At 42.4% G+C, this 26,791-nt stretch overlaps 1 protein-coding gene across 1 annotated transcript in view; it reads left to right on the forward strand.

The window, feature by feature from the left end:
• The window catches only part of dlgap5 (discs, large (Drosophila) homolog-associated protein 5), a 50,808-nt gene extending 24,547 nt beyond the window's left edge, over positions 1–26,261 (forward strand). The window contains exons 10-18 of the mRNA XM_068019554.1: positions 868–956; positions 2,487–2,647; positions 5,394–5,495; positions 6,185–6,404; positions 10,317–10,548; positions 15,277–15,319; positions 16,083–16,359; positions 19,903–19,997; positions 24,365–26,261. Of these exons, the coding sequence (XP_067875655.1) occupies positions 868–956; positions 2,487–2,647; positions 5,394–5,495; positions 6,185–6,404; positions 10,317–10,548; positions 15,277–15,319; positions 16,083–16,359; positions 19,903–19,997; positions 24,365–24,490 (1,345 nt within the window). The 3' untranslated portion in view covers positions 24,491–26,261. The remainder of the gene's footprint in view (positions 1–867; positions 957–2,486; positions 2,648–5,393; positions 5,496–6,184; positions 6,405–10,316; positions 10,549–15,276; positions 15,320–16,082; positions 16,360–19,902; positions 19,998–24,364) is intronic.
• Positions 26,262–26,791: the final 530 nt, after the last annotated feature.

The raw sequence follows: 26,791 nt of genomic DNA on the forward strand, positions 1-26,791 counted from the left end.
GCTCACCGAGTCTGTGCCGACCATCAACCACCCATTTATACTAATCCTACATTAATCCCATATTCCTACCACATCCCCACCTTCCCTCAATTCCCCTACCACCTACCTATACTAGGGGCAATTTATAATGGCCAATTTACCTATCAACCTGCAAGTCTTTGTCTGTGGGAGGAAACCGGAGCACCCGGCGAAAACCCACTGAAGGGGAAGAAAATGGGTCTGATGCCATCAGCTGTCAACAGGCTTGTTAAACATTTTATTTTCTGCAGTGCCATCAACTGTGGAAGCCACATGCATCTGGTGGCACTGCAGTAAAATGTAAATCCCTTAATACTGTTGTGAAAATTACATGTCTGGCTTAATTGAGCATTATACGAAGTCTTATTGCTTGCTAATAGATATCAGAATGCAATAAATTTCAGCAAGTAGCAATGAGTGGCCTGTGAAAGTGATTTTCTTTTTAAATCTTGATTGTTGCCTGATGGCTCTGTTAGTAAACCCAGAATGTAACACCAGCCATAAGCCTGACTGCCCCAGTCAGTGCTGAGTTAGCCCAACTGGATTGTAGTAGGACTGCTGCAACTTGTTTCAGTGCACTGGCTTATACAGGGGATACATTGGCTCCTCCATAGCTATCCAATGATCCCTGCTGAGAAGTGCATTTGTGTACACTTAACTACATACGAGTTGGCACCCTTTTGAAGAGGGCATGGTAAAACTTATCAGGGTTTGTTCAGACTAACAGATGAATGTATTCCTCTTGCGCATATATAGCAATACCATCAAATCTCAGCTCTATCTTTTTATAATACTTGGTTGAATCATTTTAATGTGACTTTGTTTGTTTGTGATGTCCTTCTTTTGCAGAAGAATTGTCATGTTGGAGACTGATAATTTGACTGGGCTTTGCCAGCAGTGCGAAGGGTGGGCTAATTCTGCAGAGGTTCCAGATGCCGGTAAGACTAGCTTTACTGATGAATCCCATTGTAGAAAAGCAATATGTATGCTACTTTGTCTTGGACCCTTTTAATACAGTGGTTTAAAAAAAAAAAAAATCTTGTTTCAATATCAACAAAAACTGCTCTGCAGTATACTAGTCTAAAGTTCTCTTAGTCTCACTGGGTCACTTCAAGCATTACATTAGTGAGAATGAAAGTTACTGATTTAAGCATGTTACAAATGAACTATTAGAAAATACCCAAATGCTAAGCATTTATACTCAACTTTTTTAATGTGCATTCCTTTATTTTGTAGAAAGGATAATTAAATATGTTCACAGCTGCCTAGCTTAGCTTGTTTCTGCACCCTGGAATTGGAAACTACATATAAAGAAAAATAACATTGCAGTCCAGATGGGAGGAGGGTAGGGAAAGTGTAACTTTGTATATTTTGATAACTCATTTGGTACACAGAAAATCAAGCTGTTTGCAATCTCATTCTTTTCAAGTATTTAGTTGGTATTCCTTAGATTTCAATGTTTGTATTCTTGGCTGAGGACAGGTTTACAGCCGTGAATATTTTTGCCTCCACTGGGTGGCACTGTGTGATAGTGATATTTGAATGAAGCTTAAATTAATCTGGAAGTGGTTAAAATCTCCTTTAAAAGTGTTTCCAAAATTGCTTTCCAAGTGACAGCACTTGTCTTTCAAATCTTCTGTATATGTGAATTTCCAGTTCAGAGTTGGGATAGTTGCTCATAGCATGAGTCGAGTAACCAGAGCTGAGATTTGTCATGCAACCATGCCTTTTACAATCTGCTGTCACACCTTTGGTGAAATATTAAACTGACACGTTAATGTATCAACCTAATTGGATTAGTCTATTTTATTGGTTAATCTGCAACAAATGGTCAGTCCTAGCCAAAAGGTAATTTGATTTCTGAATAGAGGCATTGATGCAAAGAGCATCCATTAAGACTAATCCTCCCCCATTTCCAGAGAAGGAATGGACTTTGAGGTTTTAAGTCACAACAATACAGAAATGTCGTCCCACCTTCTCATGAAGACCTTCATTCCTTCCTCTGGAAACAGATATGTCTTCCTTAACCCCCTCATTTTAGTCCTCCATGGGAACACTGGCAAGAAAGACTGCAGACACTGGAGAGTTTTGTTCCTATTGACTTCCGTTTTGCTAGGACTCTTGGTATCATTCTAACTTGATGTCGAGTGCTACGACTGCCGCAGTTGTCTAAAGTAGGTTCTCCTGAACTTATTCCACAAGTAGAATATATTTCTTTTGAGTATACAATTTCACCTAACTTCCTGGCTTTTTGCTTGTGCATCCCAGTCAGTGCAGATGGACTGAATGTAAGCTTGTGGTTCTATTTGAATCTTTTGCTCTAGTGAATAACTTTGCCAGTTGCTTGCTGTATGATGCCATCAGCCAACAAAATTACTCTCTCTAATAATCCACATTCTTGCCTTTGAAGCAACTTATCTGATTAAAACTATCTCAAATTTTTGTTATGAATTATTTTTTCTGTCCAGTTAAAGACTTAGTTCGCACAACTGTAGGACAAGCACATCTCCTGATGGCTGAGCGATTCAGACAGTTTAACGGGCTTGTCGACAACTGTGAGTTCAAGACGAGTGAAAAGGAAGTTACCTGTACAGACCTGGAAGGATTTTGGGACATGGTCTACTTTCAGGTATTAACTGAAGGTTTTAGAATCATAGAAAGCTTACAGCACAGACACAATAGGCCAAGTGGCCTCTCTGTGCCAGCTGAAAAACGTTCCGCCCATTCTAATCCCACCCTCCAGCGTTAGGTCTGTCGCCCTGCAGATTACGGCACTCGAGGTGCATATCCAGACTCCTTTTGAATGAGTTGAGGGTTTCTGCCTCAACTACCCTTTCAGGCAGCGGGTTCCAGACCCCCACCACTCTCTGGGTAAAAAAAAAAACTTTTCCTCATCTCCCCTCTAATCTTTCTACCAATCACTCTAAATCTATGCCCCCTAGTCACAGACCTCTCTGCCATGGGCCTTCACCTCCACTCTACCCAGGCCCCTCAATTTTGTGCATTTCAACCAGATTTCCCCTCAACCTTCACTTCCAAGGAGATAACCCCAGCTTATCCAATCTTTCCTCATTGCTGCATTTTTCCAGTCCCAGCAACATCTTCATAAATCTCCTCTGTACCCTCTCTAGTGCAATTACATCCTTTCTGTAATAAGGTGACCAGAACTGCACACAGTACTGAAGTTGCGGACTAACTAATGAGTTATACAGTTCCGGCGTAACCTCCCTGCTCTTATATTCTATAGCTTGGATAATAAAGGAAAGGATTCCATATGTCGCCTTAACCACCTTATCGACCTGTTCTGCTATCTTGTGGGATCTGTGGACATACACTCCAAGGTCCTTCACTTCCTCTACACCTCTCTCAGTATTTTCCCATTAATAGTGTATGCCTTTGCATTGTTTGACCTCCCCAAATGCATAACCCTTCACTTCTCCAGGTTGAATTCCATTTGCCACTTTCCTGCCCATCTGACCAGACCAATATCTTGCTACAGCTATCCTACTCGCTATCTGCCACATGGCCAATCTTTGTGTCGTCCATATATCGCAAAAAGCAGGGGGCTCAGTACTGCGCCCTGCGGCACGCCACTGGAAGCAGCCCTCTTTTCGCAAAAAAAACATCCGTCAACAATTACCCTTTGTTTCCTGCCACTGAGCCAATTTTGTATCTACCTTACTGCGTTTCCCTGAATCCCATGGGATTTTATTTGTTTAACCAGTCTGCCATGTGGGACCTTGTCAAAAGCCTTGCTAAAATCCATGTAGACCACATCAACCGCACTACCGTCCTCTAGCTTCCTTGTTACTACTTCAAAAAATTCAATCACGTTGGTCAGACAATTAACAAATCCATGCTGACTATCCTTGATTAATCTGTGCCTTTCTAAGTGGTTTATCCTGTCTCTCAGTTTAGATTCCAATAATTTGCCCACTACTGAGGTTAGACTGACTGGCCTGTAATTATTCAGTCTATCCCTCGCGCACTTTTTAAACCGAGGTACAACGTTAGCAGTCCTCCAATCCTCTGGCACCACACCTGTATCCCATGAGGACTGGAAAATGATGGTTAGATCTTCTGCTATTTCCTCTCTCGCTTCTTTTAACAGTCTGGGGTACATTTCATCCTGCCTTGGTGATTTATCAACTTTCAAGGATGCTAATCCCAGTAATATGTCCCCCCTCCCTATGTTGATCACATGCAATACTTCACAGCCCTCTTCCTTAACTACAATATCTGCATCGTCCCCCTCTTTTTTGTGAAAACAAATGCAAAGTATTCATTAAGAACAATAACAACAACTTCTGCCCTTACACATAGGTTACCTTTTTGGTCTTTTATGGGCCCTACTCTTTCCTTGGTTATCTTATTAATGTATTGATAAAACAACTTTAACCAGTTTCTGAGATTAAACACAGAGCTAACTTTCTCTGAGCTGTTGATTCCCTCTTGAGTGTTCTGGATGAATGGTGGATGCAGTAAACTTTTTTTTAATGAATGGTGAGCAATAACTCCACCCTCCACTCATTCAACAATTACTCTTCTGAAGAGACCGACTGGAGTACAATTCTGTAGGCATCAGTCACCCTTGCGTAACGAACCTCGACATTGGCAAGAAATTTGACTGCGGTGGGATGGATCAAGCAAAATTCTGACTTTGCCCATCCTTCACACGCATGCGCTTACAACTAATCAGTCATCAGAAGTAACGATAATGGTGGCTTCCCATTTCCTTTCCCCAAGGCACAGTAGCTATTGCCAGATTATCCACTAGCTCAACACAGTCTGGGGATCTTAGTCATTTGTTGTGAGCCAAGAAAATAGGTGGTGAGCAGTAGCAGGAAATGAGTCCAGAACAAGAGGTTGTGGAAAAAATTGGAGGAAACTGCTTTCGTCTGCTGAGGTTTCAGTAAGTTGTGGTGATGCAGGACCTTTTAATTTTTTTTTTATGTAAGTGAACAAAGTATCAGAAAATAGACAAAAGGGGGTTGTCAAAGACCAGTTAGCTACTATAGAGTGATAGTGGCAGTTGCTTAATGTAGAAACCTCCCACTCTTGTTGACCCAGCTGTAACAGTTGGGTCAACTGAGAAGTTGGCAAAAATGAGGCTGGAGCCAACACTACAGGGCGAAGAAGGAATCAAACAGGAAAAGGAGTCTCTATAAACATGAAGGGATGTTGCTGGAAAACAATATCCCAGTAATGTCCCTTTCCTAGTTTTAAAATCTAAATAGAGAGAGAGTGTTTGTTTTTTTTTCCAACCCCCTGCAAAAATCTATTTTGTGTGGATCTTGGCTTGTTTGTTTGTTCCCTCCTTGTGCTGATCTGTTAGCTCAGGTGCAATTAAGCCAGAACTGCTTTTGTTCCTCCAGGTCAAAGATGTGAACAAAAAGTTTGAGCGTTTGAAGAAGCTTCAACAGAATAACTGGGAGGAGCAGAATGAGTTGCCGTTATTAACCAAAAAAATGATTAAGGTAAAGGGAAAGAAATTGTTAGAGAATCTGTCACTCCAGTGCAGATGCCACTCTGTGTTCATTAATCTGTAGTGTTTTCAAACTGGCAAAAAGCAAGAATATTGGTAGTCATTGGGCACTGATTACTACTTTTTATTCTTTTAAGAAAGTTAATGGTAATACTGGTCATTGTTCATTCTGTTTGCTGAAAGCCAAATCATCAGCCCAGGACCCATTGGTGACCAGTTTGATGAAGCAGTAAATTCAATCTTTTACTTTAGAAGCCACATCTACATGCTTTTACACACTTCCTCCAAATATCCATGTGCTCAAAAATATATAATTTTAAACAATCCTACTAAACACTGTAACCCTGCCAGGTTACTGTAGTGGTGAAGGGGTGAAGTAGCCTCTGAAGAGATGTGTGTACGAGTCCTGCGAATGTTGGAGCTGAGTTGGAGGAGCCAGCCAAATATTAGAAGGAAGCTGATCAAATGCCACTCCAAGATGCTTTTTCCTGTAATGGATGTGTAAACCATTAAGGGTTTTTCTTTGTAATTTTTAATCTGAATTTTTAAAATAGCTTTATCATTTAATACTGAAATTGAATAGGGTTAAGATTGCAGAAGGTGGTAATATAAATTGGCTTAATCTGTTGTGGATTTGGCTAGGTATGCTCTGTCTAAAATTGGTAACTTCTCTTTTTTTAGAAAAAGGTTGCCATCCCAAAACCCACAGAAGGCCTTGCAATAAAAGCCAGCAAAGCCCCAGTTGCATCAAAGAGCCGTTTTGCTGCTTTGAAGGCAGCTATGAAAGCCAAACTGAAACAGGAAATGGCAGGCTCCGGTAGTAAAGAAACTCAAAAGGATGACGTTATTGTGTTTGACGCAGGATTCTTCAGAGTGGAAAGTCCTGCAAAAAGCTTTGCTGGTAAGATTTGTTCCCCACAAACTAGCTTGGGTAGCTGTAAATGCCCCTATTAAAAAATGAAACCGCCTTGTATATAGACCTTGATAACAGGAAGTCAAGTTGGGAGAAATTTGGCGGAAACTGCCCGAGGCCTAAACCAAGTTCAGTTTTGGGCCTCAATTGAATGCTGCAGGCATGCTATTCCAGCTCACCAGTCAGGGGAGGCTGCCTCTCTTGAGCACAAAAATAAAACCTCAACCTTTGTCCTTCACATTTTTGAGGAGACTACACTCTTTTTTAAGACCCTTGGGCAGCTCATGATCTGATACAACTAGGTGTCGCATGCATAGCATAAGCTGCTGGACTGAGTGTAGTAGGGCAAGAGCTTGGCAAAGCCTATGCTGCAGCTACACCCAACATTCAATTGGTTTTATTGCAGTACATAAAAACACAGTTAGCAGAGGTGATTTTTAGAATACCGGGGTGTGAATGAGTTGTTTTTTATGGCAGCATGTCTGCCTTAAGTAAATAAAATTATGTCAACCCTAGTCCTTACTGTATTTCCAAAAATAAATGAGACCAATTAATGTGTTCACACCAGGCAGTTTTTTCAATTCATTCTTGGGATGTGGATGTTACTGGCAAGACCAGCATTTATTGCCCCACACTAGTTGTCCTGAAAAGGTTATTGTGTACTGAGAGAGGAATAATTGACAATCTATTGGTACGAAACCCCTTGGGGACAAGCAACCATAATATGATAGAATTCTTCATCAAGATGGAGAGTGACGTAGTTGATTCTGAGACCAGGGTCCTGAATCTTGGTAAAGGAAACTACGAAGGTATGAGGCGCGAGTTGGCCAACACAACATTGCTTAAAGGGATGATGGTGGATAGGCAATAGCAAATCTTTAAATGGATGAACTGCAACAATTGTTTATCCCTGTCTGGCGCAAAAGTAAAACTGGAAAGGTAGCCAAACCATTTCTTGCAAGGGAAATTAGAGATAGCATTAGATCCAAGGAAGAGGCATATAAATTTGCCAGGATAAACAACAGACTGAGGATTGGGAGCAATTTAGAATTCAGCAAAGGAGGAAGGACCAAGGGATTGATTAAGAAGGGGAAAATAGAGTACGAGAGCAAGCTTGCAGGGAACATAAAGACTGACTGTAAAAGTTTCTTTAGGTATGTGAAGAGAAAAAGATTGAAGACAAATGTAGGTCCCTTACAGTCAAACAGGGGAATTTATTATGGGGAATAAAGAAATGGCTGACCAACTAAATGCATACTTTGGATCTGTCTTCACAAAGGAGGACACAAATATTATACCAGAAATGTTGGGGAACACTGGCCTTGGTGAGAGAGAGGAACTGAAAAATCAGTATTAGTAGAGCAATGGTGTTGGGGAAATTGATAAATTGATGGGATTGAAGGCCATTAAATCCCCAGGGCCTGATGGTATACATACTTAAGGAAGTGGCCCTAGAAATAGTGGATGCATTGGTGATCATCTTCCAAGATTCTATAGACTCTGAAACAGTTCCTACAGATTGGAGGGTAGCTAATGTAACCCCACTATTTAAAAAGGGAGGTAGAGAAAACAAGGAATTATAGACCAGTCAGCCTGACGTCGGTACTGGGGAAAATTCTAGAGTCCATTATCAAAGATTTTATAGCAGAGCACTTGGAGAACATGGTAGAATCGGGCAGAGTCAGCATGGATTTACGCCATGGTCATAATGAGTGGCGGAGCAGGCTCGAAGGGCTGAATGACCTACTCCTGCTTCTATTTTCTGTCTGTTTCTATGTGACAAATCTACTAGAATTCTTCGAGGATGTAACTAGTAGAGTTGATCAGGGGGAGCCAGTGGATGTGGATTATTTGGACTTCCAGAAGGCTTTTGACAAAGTCATACATAAGAGATTAGCATGTAAAATTAAAGCGCATGGGATTGGGGGTAGAGTATTGCGATGGATAGAAAATTGGTGGACAGGAAACCAGGAGTAGGGATAAATGGGTCTTTTTCTGAATGGCAGGCAGTGACTAGTGGGGTACTGCAGGGATTGGTGCCAAGACCCCAGCTATTCACTAAATACATTAATGATTTAGATGAGGGAACTAAATGTAATATCTGCAGATTTGCAGATGACACAAAACTGGGTGGGAGGATGCAGAGAGGCTTCAGGGTGATTTGGACAAGTTGAGTGGGCTAATGCATGGCAGATGCAGTATAATGTGGATAAATGTGAGGTTATCCACTTTGGTAGCAAAAACAGGAAGGCAGATTATTATCTGAACGGCTATAAACTGAGGGGGGAATATGCAGCGAGACCTGGGTGTTCTCGTACACCAGTCGCTGAAGGTAAGTATGCAGGTGCAACAGGGGGTTTAAAAAAAAAAGCAAATGGTGTGTTGGCCTTCATAGTGAGAGGATTCGAGTACAGGAGCAGGGATGTCTTGCTGCAATTATACAGGGCCTTGGTGAGGCCACACCTGGAATATTGTGTGCAGTTTTGGTCTCCTTATCTGAGGAAGGATGCTCTTGCTATAGAGGGAGTGCAGTGAAGGTTTACCAGACTGCTTCCTGGGATGGTGGGGCTGACTTATGAGGAGAGATTGAGTTGGTTAGGATTATATTCGCTCGAGTTCAGAAGAGTGAGGGGAGACCTCAGAAACCTATAAAATTCTGACAGGGTAGATGCAGGAAGGATGTTCCTGATGGTGAGGGAGTCCAGAACCAGGGGTCATAGTCTAAGGATACGGGGTAAACCTTTCAGGACTGAGATGAGGAGAAATTTCTTCACCCAGAGAGTGGTGAACCTGTGGAATTCGCTACCACAAAAAGCAGTTGAGGCCAAAACATTGTATGTTTTCAAGAAGGAGCTAGATATGGCTCTTGGATCTAAAGGGATCAAAGGGTATGGGGCAAAAATGGGAACAGGCTACTGAGTTGGATGGTCAGCCAGACCATGATGAATGGCAGAGTAGGCTTGAAGGGCCAAATGGCCTACTATTTTCTTTGTTTCTATGTCTGTGTCTCTGTGTTATAATCTACATTCTTGAACTGCTGCAGTAGTGATTTAATGCAACTGAGTAGCCTGCTAGATTAAGAATCAGCTATGTTGGTGTGAGACTAGAGTTGCGCATAGACTGGATAAGGATGACAGATTCATTTGTCCCCGCCTCTTTTTTTTTTTTTTTGCCTCTTTTTTTTTTTTTCTCCCCCCCCCCCCACCGCCCCAAAAAATATAGTAAGTTAGCTGAATTCAATTCTCAAACTGTGGAATTTGAACCAGTGTTCTCTGGATTATTCATCCAGGCCTCTGGATCATTTGTCCTGTTACATAACCACTATGCTACTACGTTCATGCCAAGGAATAGCCAAGTTATCTCAAGCATGCAGTTGTAACCAATATTGAAGGAAATAAACCTGATAAATAAGACCAGGAAAAATTAGTATTTGTAAACAGTTATGTATAACTTGGGGAACAACACCAAATAAGCAGATCAAATCAACAGCTCATTGAAAAATTTTCTGCATCAAATTTGTGGACACCAGATGAGAATAACAGCTGGTTCTAATCCTGCCCTCCACCCTAACTAGTTCTGATATGCTTTAAACCCACCTCTCGAATGATCTAGTTGATACTGATAACATTTAAAGATATTCATTAATTGTAATCGAATCAGGAATTCCAATGCTTTGAGAATCTGCAATTGTGTCCAATACAGACTCGATCAGTCTAATCACTGATCCTGCAGTTCTGCAGCCTGTGTAGGAGAAAAAAAAGTACTTTGCTCTTTCAGTATATCCCAAATAGCAAATTTGCAACAAAATTTATGCTTGAATAAAAGTTGTTTGGTACAGAAGTTTGAAGTGACTGATTTTAATTTGAGATGGTAAATAGGCTCATTTTAATGTTTGTATAGCATCTCCCAAGACTTGTTCTACAATCAATCAGGCATCAAGCCAGCAACTGAGAGAACGGTGCCCTCCTCCCAAATCAAGTGTGTGTAACTCAACTGCTCCTACCTCTCCTGTGCCCTGTATTTATGACAATCCAAGTCAACAGGTTTTAGAAAGAAAGGCTTCAGGAATCTTACCAGAGACTGAATCACCAATAATGATGAAAAGCTTCAATAGTTCCACGACTGGAGAGAGGTGAGATTTACCTACTACATTTTTTTTTTAAACCTGCAGGTAATATTTATGCTGTTTTCTATTTTCAGTGTCTGGAATCATGTTGGTCTTTGTTCACAACAGTGCCGGGCCATGATACTGACTCACCTGGCTATATAACTTCTCTTGGTCCTGTCAGTCCAACTAAAAGTTACTTAAGCAGCTAATTGCATAATTTTTTTTTTTACTTTTCTACCTGGCATTCCCAAAATTTAAATAATTGGAGTAGAGAAACTACTTGGCGTCCACGTCCTTCTGGTAGTGTGGCGACCAGAATTGCACGCAATATTCTAAGTGTGGCCTAACTAAAGTTCTGTACAGCCGCAGCATGACTTGCCAATTTTTATACTCTATGCCCCGACCGATGATGGCAAGCATGCCTCTTGACTACCTTATCCACCTGCGTTGCCACTTTCAGTGACCTGTGGACCTGTACGCCCAGATCTCTCTGCCTGTCAATACTCCGAAGGGTTCTGCCATTTACTGTATACCTCCCACCTGCATTAGACCTTCCAAAATGCATTACCTCACATTTGTCCGGAATAAACGCCATCTGCCATTTTTCCACCCAAGTCTCCAACCGATCTATATCCTCTGACAATCCTCATCACTATCCACAACTCCTCCAACCTTTGTGTCGTCCGCAAACTTACTAATCAGACCAGCTACATTTTCCTCCAAATCATTTATATATACTACAAACAGCAAAGGTCTCAGCACTGATCCCTGCGGAACACCACTAGTCACATCTCTCCATTCAGAAAAGCACCCTTCCACTGCTACCCTCTGTCTTCTATGACAGAGCCTGTTCTGTATCCATCTTGCCAGCTCACCTCTGATCCCGTGTGACTTCACCTTTTGTGCCAGTCTGCCATGAGGTACCTTGTTAAAGGCTTTACTGAAGTGGATAACATCCACTGCCCTTCCTTCATCAATCATCTTTGTCACTTCCTCAAAAAACTCAATCAAATTAGTGAGACACGACCTCCCCTTCACAAAACCATGCTGCCTTTCGCTGATCAGTATTTGTTTCCAAATGGGAGTAAATCCTGTCCCGAAGAATCCTCTCTAATAATTTCCCTACCACTGATGTAAGGCTCACTGGCCTATAATTTCCTGGATTATCCTTGCTACCCTTCTTAAACAAAGGAACAACATTGGCTACAGGTGAGGTCCCAGAGGACTGGAGAATAGCCAATGAGGATGCAAAGATTTCTGCCAAGGCCCCAGCAATTTCTTCCCTTGCCTCCCAAGTATTCTGGGGTAGATCCCATCAGGTCCTGGGGACGTATCTACCTTAATGCTTTGCAAGACATCCAACACCACCTCCTTTTTGATAATGAGATGACTGAGGCTATCTACACTCCCTTCCCTAGGCTCATCATCCACCAAGTCCTTCTCTTTGGTGAATACTGATGCAAAGTACTCATTTAGTACCTCGCCCATTTCCTCTGGCTCCACGCATAGATTCCCTTCTCTGTCCTTGAGCGGGCCAACCCTTTCCCTAGTTACCCTCTTGCTCTTTATATATGTATAAAAAGCCTTGGGATTATCCTTAATCCTGTTTGCCAATGACTTTTCATGACCCCTTTTAGCCCTCCTGACACCTTGCTTAAGTTCCTTTCTATTGTCCTTATATTTCTCAAGGGATTCGTCTGTTCCTAGCCTTCCAGCCCTTACGAATGCTTCCTTTTTCTTTTTGACTAGGCTCACAATACCCCAAGTTATCCAAGGTTCCCGAAACTTGCTAAACTTATCCTCCTTCCTCACAGGAACATGCTGGTCCTGGATTCTAATCAGCTGAAATTTGAAAGACTCCCACATGTCAGATGTTGATTTACCCACAAACAGCCACCCCAATCTAAATTCTTCAGTTCCTGCCTAATATTGTTATAATTAGCCTTCCCCCAATTTAGCACCTTCACCCAAGGACTGCTCTTATCCACAAGTACCTTAAAACTTTGTCACTGTTCCCGAAATGCTCCCCTACTGAAACTTCGACCACCTGGCCAGGCTCATTCCCCAATACCAGGTCCAGTACGGCACCATCCCTAGTTGGACTATCTACATATTGTTTCAAGAAGCCCTCCTGGATGCTCCTTACAAATTCTGCCCCATTTAAGCCCCTAGCACTAAGTAAGTCCCAGTCAATATTGGGGAAGTTAAAATCACCCACCACTACAACCCTGTTAGCTTTATATCTTTCCAAAATCTGTCTACATATGTTCCTCTACCTCCCGCTGGCTGTTGGGAGGCCTGTAGAAAACCCCCAACATCGTGACTGCACCATTCCTATTCCTGAGCTCCACCCATATTGCCTCACTGCACGACCCCTCCGAGGTGTCCTCCCGCAGTACAGCTGTGATATTCTCCTTAACAAGTAATGCAACTCCCCCACCCCTTTTACATCCCCCTCTATCCCGCCTGAAGCTTCTAAATCCTGGAACATTTTAGCTGCCAATCCTGTCCTTCCCTCAACCAAGTCTCTGTAATAGGAACAGCATCATAGTTCCAAGTACTAATCCAAGCTCTAAGTTCATCTGCCTTACCTGTTATACTTCTCGCATTGAAACAAATGCACTTCAGACCACCAGTCCCGCTGTACTCCGCAACATCTCCCTGCCTGCTCTTCCTCTTAGTCTTACTGGCCTTATTTACTTGTTCCCCCTCGTTTATTTCACTTGCTGTCCTACTGCTCTGGTTCCCACCCCCCCTGCCACACTAGTTTAAACCCTCCCGAGTGACGCTAGAAAACCTCGCAGCCAGGATATTTGTGCCCCTCCAGTTTAGATGCAACCCGTCCTTCTTGTACAGATCCCATCTGTCCTTGAAGAGATCCCAATGGTCCAGATATCTGAAACCCTCCCTTCTACACCAGCTGTTCAGCCGTGTGTTTAGCTGCACTATCTTCCTATTTCTAGCCTCACTGGCACGTGGCACAGGGAGTAATCCCAAGATTACAACCCTAGAGGTTCTGTCTTTTAACTTTCTACCTAACTCCCCCTGCAGGACCTCATCACTCTTCCTGCCTATGTCATTGGTACCGATGTGTACCACACCGTCTGGCTGTTCACCCTCCCCCTTCAGAATGCCCCCTGTCTGTTCAGAGACATCCTTGACCCTGGCACCATGGAGGCAACATACCATCCTTGAGTCTCTTTCACGTCCACAGAAGCGCCTATCTGTACCCCTGACTATAAGAGTACCCTATAACTATTGCTCTTCTGCGCTTTGTCCTGCCCTGCTGAACAACAGTGCCAGTCATGGTGCCACTGCTCTGGCTGCTGCTGTTTTGCCCTGATAGGCCATCTCTCCCCACCCCCCCCCCCCCAACAGTATCGAAAACAGTATACTTGTTAGAGAGGGGGATAGCCACAGGGGATTCCTGCACTGCCTGCCCCTTCTAGCGGTCACCTATCTATCTGCCTGCACCTTGGGTGTAACCATTTCTCTAAAACTCCTGTCTATGACGCTCTCTGCGTGCTCCTAAGTGCATCCAGTTGCTGCTCCAACAGATCCATGCGGTCTGTGAGGAGCTGCAACTGGATACACTTCCTGCAGATGTAGTCGTCCGGAACGCTGGAAGCGTCACGGACCTCCCACGTCTCACAGGTGAAGCATTTCACCCCTCTAACTGACATTTCTAGCACTAATTAATAAATTAATTTAAGATAAGTAAATACTTATTAAATCCTTACTAAATTGTTATAACTATAAGGTCCCTAGTGCTAGATTCCTACTATAAATAGTAAATGCAAACTAAATACAGTAATCTCCTCCCTCTGGTTTAGTTACTCTACTTACTAGTTAATTAGGGTTTTAATCAATTTTTATCAGTTTTATTTTCAAATTCAGTATATATAAAAAAAAAAATTCCCTACCAGCCAATCAGGTGACAGCTTTCCTGTACAGGTATCTGAGTAACTCTGGATAGCAATGGGGTTCTATTTAACTTTTTCAAAGATCGTGCCTGTGCAGATGAAGGTTGCTTTGGCCTGAAAGTATTCTCAAGGTTTTCCTCCTTTTAAACTAATTGGTCTGAGTGGCCCTTGCGTAGACTATCACTGAACCCATTTATTGCAGAGCGCACAGAGCTTGGGCCAATGCTGTTCTTTTGTGGTGGGATAAAGCAGTGAACAGCTGTTACATTCTCACCCTTGTGTGCACATCAATTGGAATGAATGGACAACTTGTTGCTTGGAACAAGAATAGCCTCCAACTGTAGGAATGGAGATGCATAACATCATTATTCTTTGGAGCCAGTAACAAAGGAATACTTTGACATAGTTAAACTTGGTTCATTGATCCCCGAACAATCCAATTGCTAATGTCTAGTTACGCGAGCTTCTCTCCTCTACTGGGTGACATGCATTTTTGTAGCTTGTATCTTGACTGTGCATTTTGATTATTTTTTTAGGTATGGTAAACTGAGCTGTAACACATATTCCAAGTCTAGTTAATTATGGATCTCTTAAATATTTAACATTTTGATTTTTGGGTGAGATCCTTTTGTGCTTCAGGGACACTTGTTTAAATACTTGCTACGGAGAGGCAGGATGCAGATTCATGTCTGTAGTTCTTCAGCTCTTCTGCTGTAGAGCATAGTGAGCACTTTAAAGAACAAATTGAAATCTGTGGAGCAAACCTGTCTGGCTAGCTGTTCAGTGCATGACCTCCTTGAGATTTCTAATGAGCATTTCTTCTGCCTAGCACTGCACAAGAGGATGTCTGTTCTGGAAAGAGAACTGAAGAGGTAAGATGAAATAATTGGTGACTTATTTCTAAAATAGTTTTTTTTTTTAGTTTTCCCATTTTAGTCCAGTGCAAAGATCAAGAATTGTGCTACTTCAGGTAGAATTCACAGTGTGCCAATTGGCTGGTTTGACATTGGAAGAGGGCTGGGAGCAGATTGCTCACTCTTGCTGGGGCAATCGAAAGAGAAGGGATATTGAGCATAAACAACCTGTCTTTTCGACGAGTGGGAAATGCCGTTTCAGACGGAATGATTTACCATAAATGGCAATTGAGGTAGAAACATGGGTTGATATTACTTGAAAAGAATATATCTTATTGATGTAGTGTGTGCGTATAGCTACAACATAAAACTAACTGATTCCCACATGTGGACAGAATCTGTCCCTATATGATCTCAGTCAAATTGTTGCCTGTACCCACTGTACAGGAGGCATTTGAGCAAGGTAGGGGAGATTAAAAACTGCATTGGTAAAATTTGCATCAAAGAACCAGCATTTTCAGGGGAGCATAGGATGGAAAAGTGACCAGAAAGAACAAAAGACTAACCCGTTGCCTAATATTTGAACTTTTCTGCCTTAGCTAGCTGGAATTATTCTTTCTGTTCATAAAAGGTGTTGGATTAAATTACTTCATTCCTGCCCTAGTTGCCAGGATCTGTTCTTGCTAATATTGATTGGTTATGAGGCTGTCTGCTATCTGGAAGAGGATGATACTTGAGGGAAAGTTTCAGGAGTTTTTCTAGTCTCTTTTGCATTCCCTAGGTGAGTACTTCACTGGACTTTGCAAAGTATCTGCAGCCCAGGAGCTGTGTTCATGACTTGCCAGAAGTGCTGCAGTCTCAATTTCATGTTGATGGAAGTGATGCCGAATCCATTTGCACCAAAAGAAACTCTACATGTGGCGTTGGGATATCGGAGCTGCCATCATCTCCATTGGATTATGAAGATGTGGAAATGAAGAGTCCAACGAGTGAGCGATCTTCAACTGGTGCCTACCCAATTCCACAAGAGGAAATGCTTCGACTGGCCAATGGTTCAGGTAAATTAAATTTTTACATGCACCTACCTCTATCTGGGAATTGATGCATGTCAAAGGGGGAAAAATATATTGATGCAAGAAATCTTCCAGTGCATTAGAAAATTACAACAATATTGATTTTAAAAATACAGTTTGGGTGGTTGACTAATTTAAACCCATCTAAGGTCCTACATCTAGTGCATATCCATTTTCTTTCTTTTTTTCTTTTGGGCCTCCTTATCTCGAGAGACAATGGATACGTGCCTGGAGGTGGTCAGTGGTTTGTGAAGCAGCGCCTGGAGTGGCTATAAAGGCCAATTCTGGAGTGACAGGCTCTTCCACAGGTGCTGCAGAGAAATTTGTTTGTTGGGGCTGTTGCACAGTTGGCTCTCCCCTTACGCCTCTGTCTTTTTTCCTGCCAACTACTAAGTCTCTTCGACTCGCCACAATTTAGCCCTGTCTTTATGGCTGCCCGCCAGCTCTGGCGAATGCTGGCAACTGACTCCCACGACTTGTGATCAATGTCACACGATTTCATGTCGCGTTTGCAGACGTCTTTATAACGGAGACATGGACGGCCGGTGGGTCTGATACCAGTGGCGAGCTCGCTGTACAATGTGTCTTTGGGGATCCTGCCATCTTCCATGCGGCTCACATGGCCAAGCCATTATCAAGCATATCCATTATACTGCAATAAAAACCAAGTGCTGGCAGCACTTAGCAGATCTGGCAGCATCTGTGGAGCGAGAAGCAGCTAACGTTTCGGGTCTGTGACCTTTCACCAGAACTACTGTTCTGATGAAAGGTCACCGATCTGAAATGTTAACTCTGTTTCTCTGTCCCTCTGTCCATAGATGCTGCCGGACCTGCTGAGTATTTCCAGCACTTGGTTATTATTTCAGATTTCCAGCATCCACAGTATTTTGCTTTTACTTTATTCCATTATCCTGCAGGTGTTCAGAACATTTTATTTAAAGCTGAAAATTGGGATTTGAATTCAGTCTGAAATTTGCAACTATCCTGACCTGTAGGTGATGCAATTAAAGTTAGAGCAGTAACCTCATGTGCAATCAGGTTAGCAACTGACTATTGCAACTGTGCTTGGACCATATGCAGATTGCATGAACAATGTCATTGGAGATTCACCTATTTTTTTTTTTAAAAATCAGCTTGTGGAGAATACCACTTTGTTCACCTAATGCCAAGTTCTGATGTAGACCTATATTGAAGGCACTGGACCAGTGAAAATGTGAACAAATGATCCTTGTTTCAAATCCAGCCTGGATTGTTGGGAAATCTTTTGTATATTCTCTCATGTCTGCGGAGGTTTAACATTGCAAATTTATTTGCGATTCATGTACCTGATGCAACAAGAGACAAATGTGGAGGGGAGGGTGGAATTCTATTCTCCTACATTGACACTTACTGAGAATTTTGGTTGAATAGATAACCTGTGGGTTATCTGACTTCAATTTGTTGAGTTCAATACATCAGGTTATTTGTGCGCTAGGACCAGAAAAATGCATTAAAAGGTTGTAATGCAACTTTTGAAGAATATTGATGAGACTTCCAAGTATTACCATTAAGTTCCTTTTTCGAAACTAGGTTTTTAACAGCCTGAATACATTTTACTAAACGTATCTTCATAATTCTGCTTGGCAGTGGATATCATGCTTTCTTCTCTCCTACCAAACTTTCTTCCTTATGAAGGAATTGACTGATTTTTGACTTTCATGTGTGCTCTTGGATACTGACCATTCCAATGTCTCTACATTGGGCCTCTGGCAAATGTGCCACAGCCGAGACCGATCCTGTCTTCAGTCTAAATCCACGCTGCCTTTTTCCTGAAGGCCAGTAATGTCCAGCTGCACTAGCTTGGATTGGTTGACCCATGCCACCTCCCTGGTCTGATGCCTTAGTTCCACACTAGTTGGTGTGCTTGCTAACTGAACTCAGTTTTTATTTAAGAAAAGGAGCACAAGTTTATTCCTAGCAGACCTTGTCAGGCCCAGGTGCACCTTCAGGGATGAAACTGTGACCCAAATAAAATAGTTGTGCCATTTGAATTCAAGACTGTCCAATTGCTGCATTTGTCCCTTGATCAGTTGGCGCTGAGCAGACCAGACCTGATTGCCTTCAGCTCATTTTCAGTAAACAATAACTGCTACTGATGATGCTGTGTAACAATTTGAAATACCCAGTGTGTTTTTTTTGCCATGGGAGTGTCACTGGCAAGGGCAGCACTTGTTGTCCATCCCTAATTGCCCTTGAGGTGGTAGTGAACTGCCAGCTTGACCTGCTGCAGTCCATGTGGTGTAGGTACACCCACAGTGCTGTTGGGGAGTTCCAAGTTTTTGACCCAGCGACAGTGAAGGAGTGGTGATATAGTTTCAAGGGTGGTGTGGCTTGGAGGGGGACTTGCAGATGTTCCCATGTCTCTGCTGCCTTGCTCTTCTAGATGGTAGAGGTCATGGGTTTGGAAGATGCTGTTGAAGACTTGACAGGTTTCTGCAGTGCATCCCATAGATGGTACATACTGCTGCCACGGTGGAGGGAGTGAATGTTTAAGGTGGATGGGGTGCCCATCAAGCAGGCTGCTTTTTCCTGGCTGCCTTTGAGCTACTAGTGCCATTCCATAACACTCGTCTGGCAACTGGAAGGTATTTCATCACATGCCTGACTTGTGCCTTGTTGGTGGACAAATTTTGGAGAGTTGGGAGGTGAGTTACTCACTGCAGAATTCCCTGCCTCCTGACCTACTCCTGTTAGCCACAGTATTTATATGGCTGGTCCTTTTAAGTTTCTAGTCAATAGTAACCAGCAGAATGTTAACAGTATTAAGTTCAGTGGTAATGCCATTGAACATCAAGGGGAGTTGGTTAGGCTCTCTTGTTAGAGATGGTCATTGACTGCGACTTGTGCAACACTGTAGTGACTTTCTACTGTAGCCACTTGTCCTTCATTTAGTATTGTAAAGGGTATCTTTCTTTGTATTATAAATTGATCTGTATTATCGCTCTTTTCTTCTGCATTGGCTGAAGCCTGGCCTCTGAACTCTTAAGTTTCCAAGAAGCTCATTAACCTGCAGTGCTTCAATGAACTTGTCAGATCAATCATGTATGCTTTAATTCTGCACTGTCAGGTTCAGTGATATGTAGCCAGTTCTGATTGAGCGCAGCACACTGGAAACAACTGAGTATTTGGGGGAGGCAGAGGATCAAATCGGGATGGATGGCCAAAGGGATGTTGATGTATAACTTTTTTTTTTAAATGGAGACTAATAATGGAGCTTTGCCATAGTGATTGTATTTTGCACAGGACAGAGCTCCTACTCTAATCTCTCCAGGTAGTCCTCAGTGTGACAAGTTAAATAACGAGAGCAGACAAGCAGAAACCTACCATTCGTTTAAGTAATGGCAGAATAAATGCCTTTCATCCAATAGTCAATACTTTTTTCCATCAGGGATACATTTTATCTGTGCCCACTAGGAGTTAGGACGTTCAGTATGTTTTAAACTTTCTGCTTTTATTGCTCCTGTTCTTTTACTTTGTCCTTTTTCATAGGTCTGGCTCCCAGTTCGATTTCAGCCACACAAGAGACTCCGTCCTTTAGTTCAGTTGATGATCTGTTGGTTGCAGGGACTACTCTCCATAGTGTGGTAAGGAAATGATCACTGCAGTAATAAAACTGACTTTTTTTCACTGTTTCTTGTCACTGTCTAGGCATTCAGAAAATGATTCACTTTCAGATCTCTGCAAATGCTGCTCTTAAATCAGTTATCAAATGCAGGTCAGCGGCACGGGCTGCTGCTGTTTCCTTCCTTCTAGAGTTCTTCTCCCTCAGATGTAACTTTCAGTGAAGTATAGCTTAGAGTCATAGAATCGTACAGCATAGAAACAGGCCCTTCGGCCCACCGTGTCCATGCTGACCATAATGCCGATCTATACTAATCCCACCTGCCTGCATTAATTCCATATCCCTCTATGCCTTGCTCGTTCAAGTACCTGTCCAGATGCCTCTCAAATGTCGCTACTGTTCCTGCCTCCACCACCTCTTCTGGCAGCTCATTCCAGATACCCACTATTCTTTGTGTGAAAATTTTACCCCTTTGATCCCCTTGAAACCACCTTTCCTGTAGTGCGGTGACCAGAACTGCACACAGTACTCCAAATGCAGCCTAACCAATGTTATGTACAACTGTAACATGACATCCCAACTCTTTTACTCAATGCCTCGGCCGATGAAGGCAAGCATGCCATATGCCTTCACCACCCTGTCTACCTGTGCTGCCACTTTCAGGGAACTATGTACTCGCACCCCAAGGTCTCTGCTCAACAACACTCCCCAAAATGCATCACTTCACACTTGTCTGCATTAAATTCCATTTGCCACTCCCTTGCCCACTTTCCCAATTGACCTATATCCTGTTGTAACCTTAGACAACCACCTTCACTGTCCACTATACCACCAATTTTGGTATCATCTGAAAACTTGCTAATCATGCCCCGTACATTCACATCCAAGTCATTAATATATATGACAAACAACAGAGGGCCCAGCACTGATCCCTGCGGCACACCACTGGTCACCGGCCTCCAATCTGAAAAACAACCCTCCACTACCACCCTCTGCCTCCTATCACCAAGCCAATTTTGTATCCAATTTGCTAGCTCACCCTGGATCCCATGTGTTTGAACCTTCTGGACCAGCCTACCATGCGGGACCTTGTCAAAGGCCTTGCTAAAGTCCATGTAGACAACGTCCATCGCCCTGCCCTCATCAATCCTCTTGGTCACCTCCTCGAAAAACTCAATCAAATTCGTGAGGCATGATTTCCCACGCACAAAGCCATGCTGACTATCCCTAATCAGACCATGCCTTTCCAGATGCATAGAAATCCTGTCTCTCAATCCCTTCCAATAACTTTCCCACCACTGATTGGAAGGCTCACCGGCCTGTAGTTCCCTGGCTTATCCCTGCTGCCCTTCGATAAAGGCAGAACATTAGCTATCCTCCAATCTTCCGTACCTCACCCGTGGCTAGCGATGATACAAAAATCTCTACCAGGGCTCCAGCAATCTCCTTCCTTGCTTCCCATAGCATCCTAGGATACACCTGGTCAGGCCCTGGGGATTTATCCACCTTTAATGCACTTCAAAACCTCCAACACCTCCTTTTGTAATGTTGATATGCTCCAGGATATCTGTGTTCCCTCCCTTGAACTCACTAGCTTCCAATACCTGCTCCACGGTAAATACAGACGAGAAATATTCATTTAAGACCCTGCCCATTTCCAGTGGCTCCACACATAGATTGCCACACTGATCCTTAAGGGGACCTACTCTATCTCCCTAGCTACCCTCTTACTCTTAATATACTTATAGAATCTTTTAGGATTCTCCTTTATCTTATCTGCCAGGGAAATCTCATGGCCCCTTTCTCGCCCTCCTAATTTCCTTAAGTGTAGTCCTACATCCCTTGTACTCCTCGGAGCTCGCTCGATCCCAGCTGCCTATACCTGACATATGCCTCCTTCTTTGTCCTGACCAGACCCTCAATATCCCTCGTCAACCAAGGTTCCCTAAACTTGCCAGCCTTGCCCTTCCATCTAACAGGAACATGCCGGCACTGAACTCTTCCTATTTCACTTTTAAAAGCCTCCCACTTGCCAGACGTCCCTTTACCTGTAAACGGACTCTCCCTTTCAACTTTTGAGAGTTCCTGTCTGATGCCATCGAAATTAGCCTTCCCCCAATTTAGGACTTCAACCTGAGGACCAGTCCTATCCTTTTCCATAACTATCTTGAAGCTAATAGAGTTATGGTCATTGGTCCCAAAGTGCTCCCCCACTGACACATCAACCACCTGCCCATCCTCACTTCCTAAGAGGAGGTAGAGTGTAGCCCCTTCTGTAGTAGGGCCATCCACATACTGCTTCAGAAAACTATCCTGGACACACTTAACATTTTCCCCCATCTGATCCCATAGCCCTAAGGCAGTCCCAGTCAATATTAGGGAAGTTTAAACCACCTATTACAACCCTATAATTCCTACCCCTATCTGTGATTTCCCTACATATATGCTCCTCCACTTCCCTCTGACTATTGAGGGGCCTATAGTATAATCCCATCAAAGTGATCACCCTTTCTTATTTCTAAGTTCTACCCATATGGCCTCACTGGACATTCTCCCCCGAGATATCCTCTCTAAGTACTGCCGTGATGTCCTCCCTAATCAATAGTGCAGCTCTCCCTCCTCTCTTCCCTCCACCTCTATCACGCTGGAAGGATCGGTACCCCGGAACATTGAGCTGCCAGTCCTGTCATTCCCTCAACCACGTTTCTGTAATAGCTATAATATCACAATCCCACGTACTGATCCATGCTCTGAGTTCATCTGCCTTACCTGTAAGGCTGCTTGCATTAAAGTAAATGCAGTTTAGCCTACCAGACCTTTCCATGCTCCCTGTCCTGCCCCTGCCCAGCCTGCCTACTGGACTTGCTTTTAACTTTTATTTTGGTGATTTTCACTGTGGTACATCGATCATTTTCTCTCAGGGTCGCCACTCAATCCATGCCTTTCCATGTTCAATATACCATGTTTGAACTCTTCCTTCAATCCAGTTTCCCGGACTTCCTTTGTTACTGCAGCCATGGGTTGCTGTCTTTTGCTCATTTCAATATCATCTTTGCAACATTCAACATAATCACATTCCATTCTCTTTCCTCTCTGGCCTACTTCCATTAAGGGACAGGTTGTTGGACTAGACTTGTATTACTTTCAGTATAGAAGATTTCCTCTGGTGGGAGTCCAGAACAAGGGGACATTAATTTTTTTTTTTGAATTAGGCAAGGGTGTTGAAAGTAAATGGATCTAAGATACATATCAGTCTTAATCTAATTGAATGGCAGAAGAGGCTCCTGTATTCTCCCCTATACCATACCTTCAATATACCTCTCACCACTAGTTGCTATCCTTTTTTGCCAGTACCGAGTGCCTGGGGACACTTTTTTTTTTTCCCCCAATATTTATAGTCAGGAAGAATATGTTGAATGTAGTTGAGTAACTTGTTCAGATTATAATTTTAAATCTGAGCCTGGGAAGTCGTGTGAGGGTTATTGTGTCAGTTTGTATTTGCATGGAATTCTCTTGGGTGCATTTGAAATAGGTGGGTGATTGTATGTTATAATGAGGCACTTCAGTTACTTGATGTGACGAGAGAAACTGGGATTGCTGTACTTAGAGCAGAGAAGGCTGAGAGGAGATTTGATCAAGTTGTTCAAAATCATGAATGGTTTTGATAGTGAATAAAGAGAAACTGTTTCCAGTTGTAAAAGGGTTGGTAACCAGAGGACATAGATATAAGGCAGTTGGCTAAAGAACCAGAGAGGAGATGAAGCATTTTTTTCCACCAGCAAAGTTATGATCTGGAATGCATTGCTTGAAAAGCTAGTGGAAGCAGATTCAATAGTAACATGCAAAAGCGAATTGGGTAAATACTTGAAAGGGGAAAATTTGCAGGGTTATGGGGAAAGAGCAGGAGAGTGAGATTAATTGGATAGCTCCACCAAAGTTCCATCACAGGCATGATGGGCCAAATGGCCACCTTCTGTGCTATATCGTTCTAGGTGCAGGCCACAGCTTTGTGAAGTCTTTCTTTATCCCCTCCCTAGCCTGGAGGTACCAAGGCTGGTTTTGAACGGATGCCTTCCTACCTGAAATTGCTCAACTGTTTGTTTTAAACCCAGAGTATGAGTATGACTCATTGCCATTGCGCTGAGAGGAAGATTAGTTCTCGCTCACCTCTGCAAGACAAGAATTTTAGTCCTTGTATTCAGTCTTTGACTTTTTTGGAGGATCTTTTTGTGACCCTTGAGCATTGTACCTACAGTGTGATTTCCACTGTAAATACTGCTTGCTTTTAAAGTTTTCAGGTCTTGAATTTTCTTTAGTCATCCAATGTTTTGGATATTAACTTCGTTACTGTAAATGTATAAAAAGTTCAATGACTCTTGTGTTTTTAAGCCATCTGCAGGAAATTGTATGAGCCCCTTTGAAACAATGATTAGGGGAGAAAACCGACCAGTGCTTCCACTTCAAGTAGCCCTGCAGGATTTGATATCATTCAGTCCCAATGGAACACTTCAATAATGAAGACTAGAAAACTGGAGACCCAATCCATTGAAGCTACTGGCCTATCTTTCACTGCCTAGACCATGAAGGGTTTGCAGCAAGACACTTCATATCCAATTGCAATATTCTGGATTCTAGCTGAATGGAGATTTCCCTATTATCTCTGTTCAATGAAGAAAAGCGCTGAATGCCAAAGATCAAAGCCATATTTAGTTAACTAATAAATTATGCTGTTGACTATGAAGCTTCAAATTAGTTTTTGGGGCCACAACCCAACAGTGTAGAGTTCTGGCTGTTCAGTGGTCTCTGCTTGCAGTAAAAAATTCATGAGTGTTTACTGCCATTAGGAGGCAATATGTCATTGCTCTGCAGTATGGCATTTATCCACTAATTTAGTTTTCCACTTATCAATGTTTTTGACATAAGTGTTTCTTTTTATGATAGATGTGGATTAATGAATTCTTCTAGACTAAATGTGAAGGATATAAAAGATGCAGTATATCAGCAAAGCAATATTGTTCCTGAGTGGTGGAGCTGTAGGTTTGATTCCTGTCCATTCCCTGACATGTCTTCTAAATTCCCAGCTCCAAACTGAGGCCTGTTACTTCCTTGAAGGAAGTGTAGGAGCTCTGAGCTGCTCCCATGTGCCATCTTGTCTAGGTTAAAGGGCACTGGAAAGCCTGCACTGACTCCAGAGAAACGGGGCAGAAAACTGAAATTGATATATCTATGAAAATTTGAATAAATTGGAACTTTTACAGCACCTTTTGGAGCTGGAAATGGTGAATTTAATAATATGGAACACTTTTTTTTTATTTTAAAGGATAATATCTAGATTAGTGCACATCCCTCAAGCACTTGACAGTTAATATTTCAATGGAGCTTTTGAGCAAACTCCATTTCAGGAACAGTCAAGTTCTCGAAAGGTGAATTTCAAGCAAGTTAGCTGTAGCAGTCTGCCTGTAGCATTTTAATTCTTTGAAATGCAGTCTTCAAATTCTCTGTTTAAAGTATCTGGCAGGACTGTCATTGCTCCTCTTTACAAATATGATTTAAGGCCCTTTGTCAGTTGTAAACACCTCTTTTGGCCTCTTCTGTCCTGTGACCATCTATATTGTAATTGAAGTGAGTTTCTTGTAATTCTCATTAATAACTTGAAATGACCCACCCCCTCCCCCTGTCCTGTGATATTGTAATTTATTGCCATTAGGAAAGTGTTTTATCAAAGTATAAGCTTGTGCCACGAACTCCCAAAAATGACATTGATTTTGTATGAAATGTCTGGTTAATGCTGCAACTGTTGTAGCCATATAGACTGTCATCCCCTACCAAGGTTTGAAATGCTGTGCTGCTACATTCAGTGCCTGGAACATAAACTCTGGTTCTCAAAACAAATGGAACGCACGGTGCTTTAACCTGCCAAACTGCTACACTGTGTGCCTATACTGAGATTTTAGCGTGTTGGAAACTTTCTGGTGTGCGGTTTACATATTCCCAGTCCGCTCCCAAAGACTTCACTATTGAAGTCAAGCAATTGGATTAAACCCAAAGTGACTTGCTCACTTGCTTTTGCTCTCCACTGCCCTAACTTGCTAATCCCAGCAGTGGCAAATGAAACTTTATTGTACAATTTTTGAACAGAAATTTAAAAATAGGATGAAAATAATGTAATATGAAGAAATTGGTAACTGCATGAAAGTGAGGAATCTCTTGTCTTTATATTGGTTTTGTATGTCTATTGACCTAAAATAAAACTGCATAGTTTCAGTTCAGAACTGTTTTAATTGAACATCCCCAGTGCTGGGCTGTGTTGGTTTGATTTTTTTTTTCACGCCTTTGGAACCTTGGGTTCATTTTCATGCTATCGTCTTGAATATAAAAGACTTGCTGCTCTTTGAACTTTTCATTTTAAAACATCACACTTTAACAACTACTACTGATGGTCTGCAAAGAACCCGGTTCAAAAAGGCTCAAGTTAGTTAAAAGCTAGTCTAATGGTGACCATGAAACCAGTGTCGATTTGTTGTAAAAACCCATCTACTTCACTAATGTCATTTTTAAGGAAGGAAATCTGCTGTCCTTACCTAGTCTGGCCTACATGTGACTACAGTCCCACAGCAATAACTCTTAAATGGCCTAGCAAGCCACTCAGTTCAAGTGCAATTAGGATTGGGCAATAAATGCTGGCCTTGCCAGCGATGCCCACATCCCACAAAATGAAAAAAAAGTTGCTGGGGTTATGGTACACTTCAATGTTGTAACAGTTGATTTTCAATGCTTTGGTTTTAAAAATTGTATATTTATTTCATCAAGTAAGCA

This window comes from Heterodontus francisci, chromosome 41 (genome assembly GCF_036365525.1).
Source record: "Heterodontus francisci isolate sHetFra1 chromosome 41, sHetFra1.hap1, whole genome shotgun sequence".
NCBI classification, from domain to species: Eukaryota; Metazoa; Chordata; class Chondrichthyes; order Heterodontiformes; family Heterodontidae; genus Heterodontus; species Heterodontus francisci.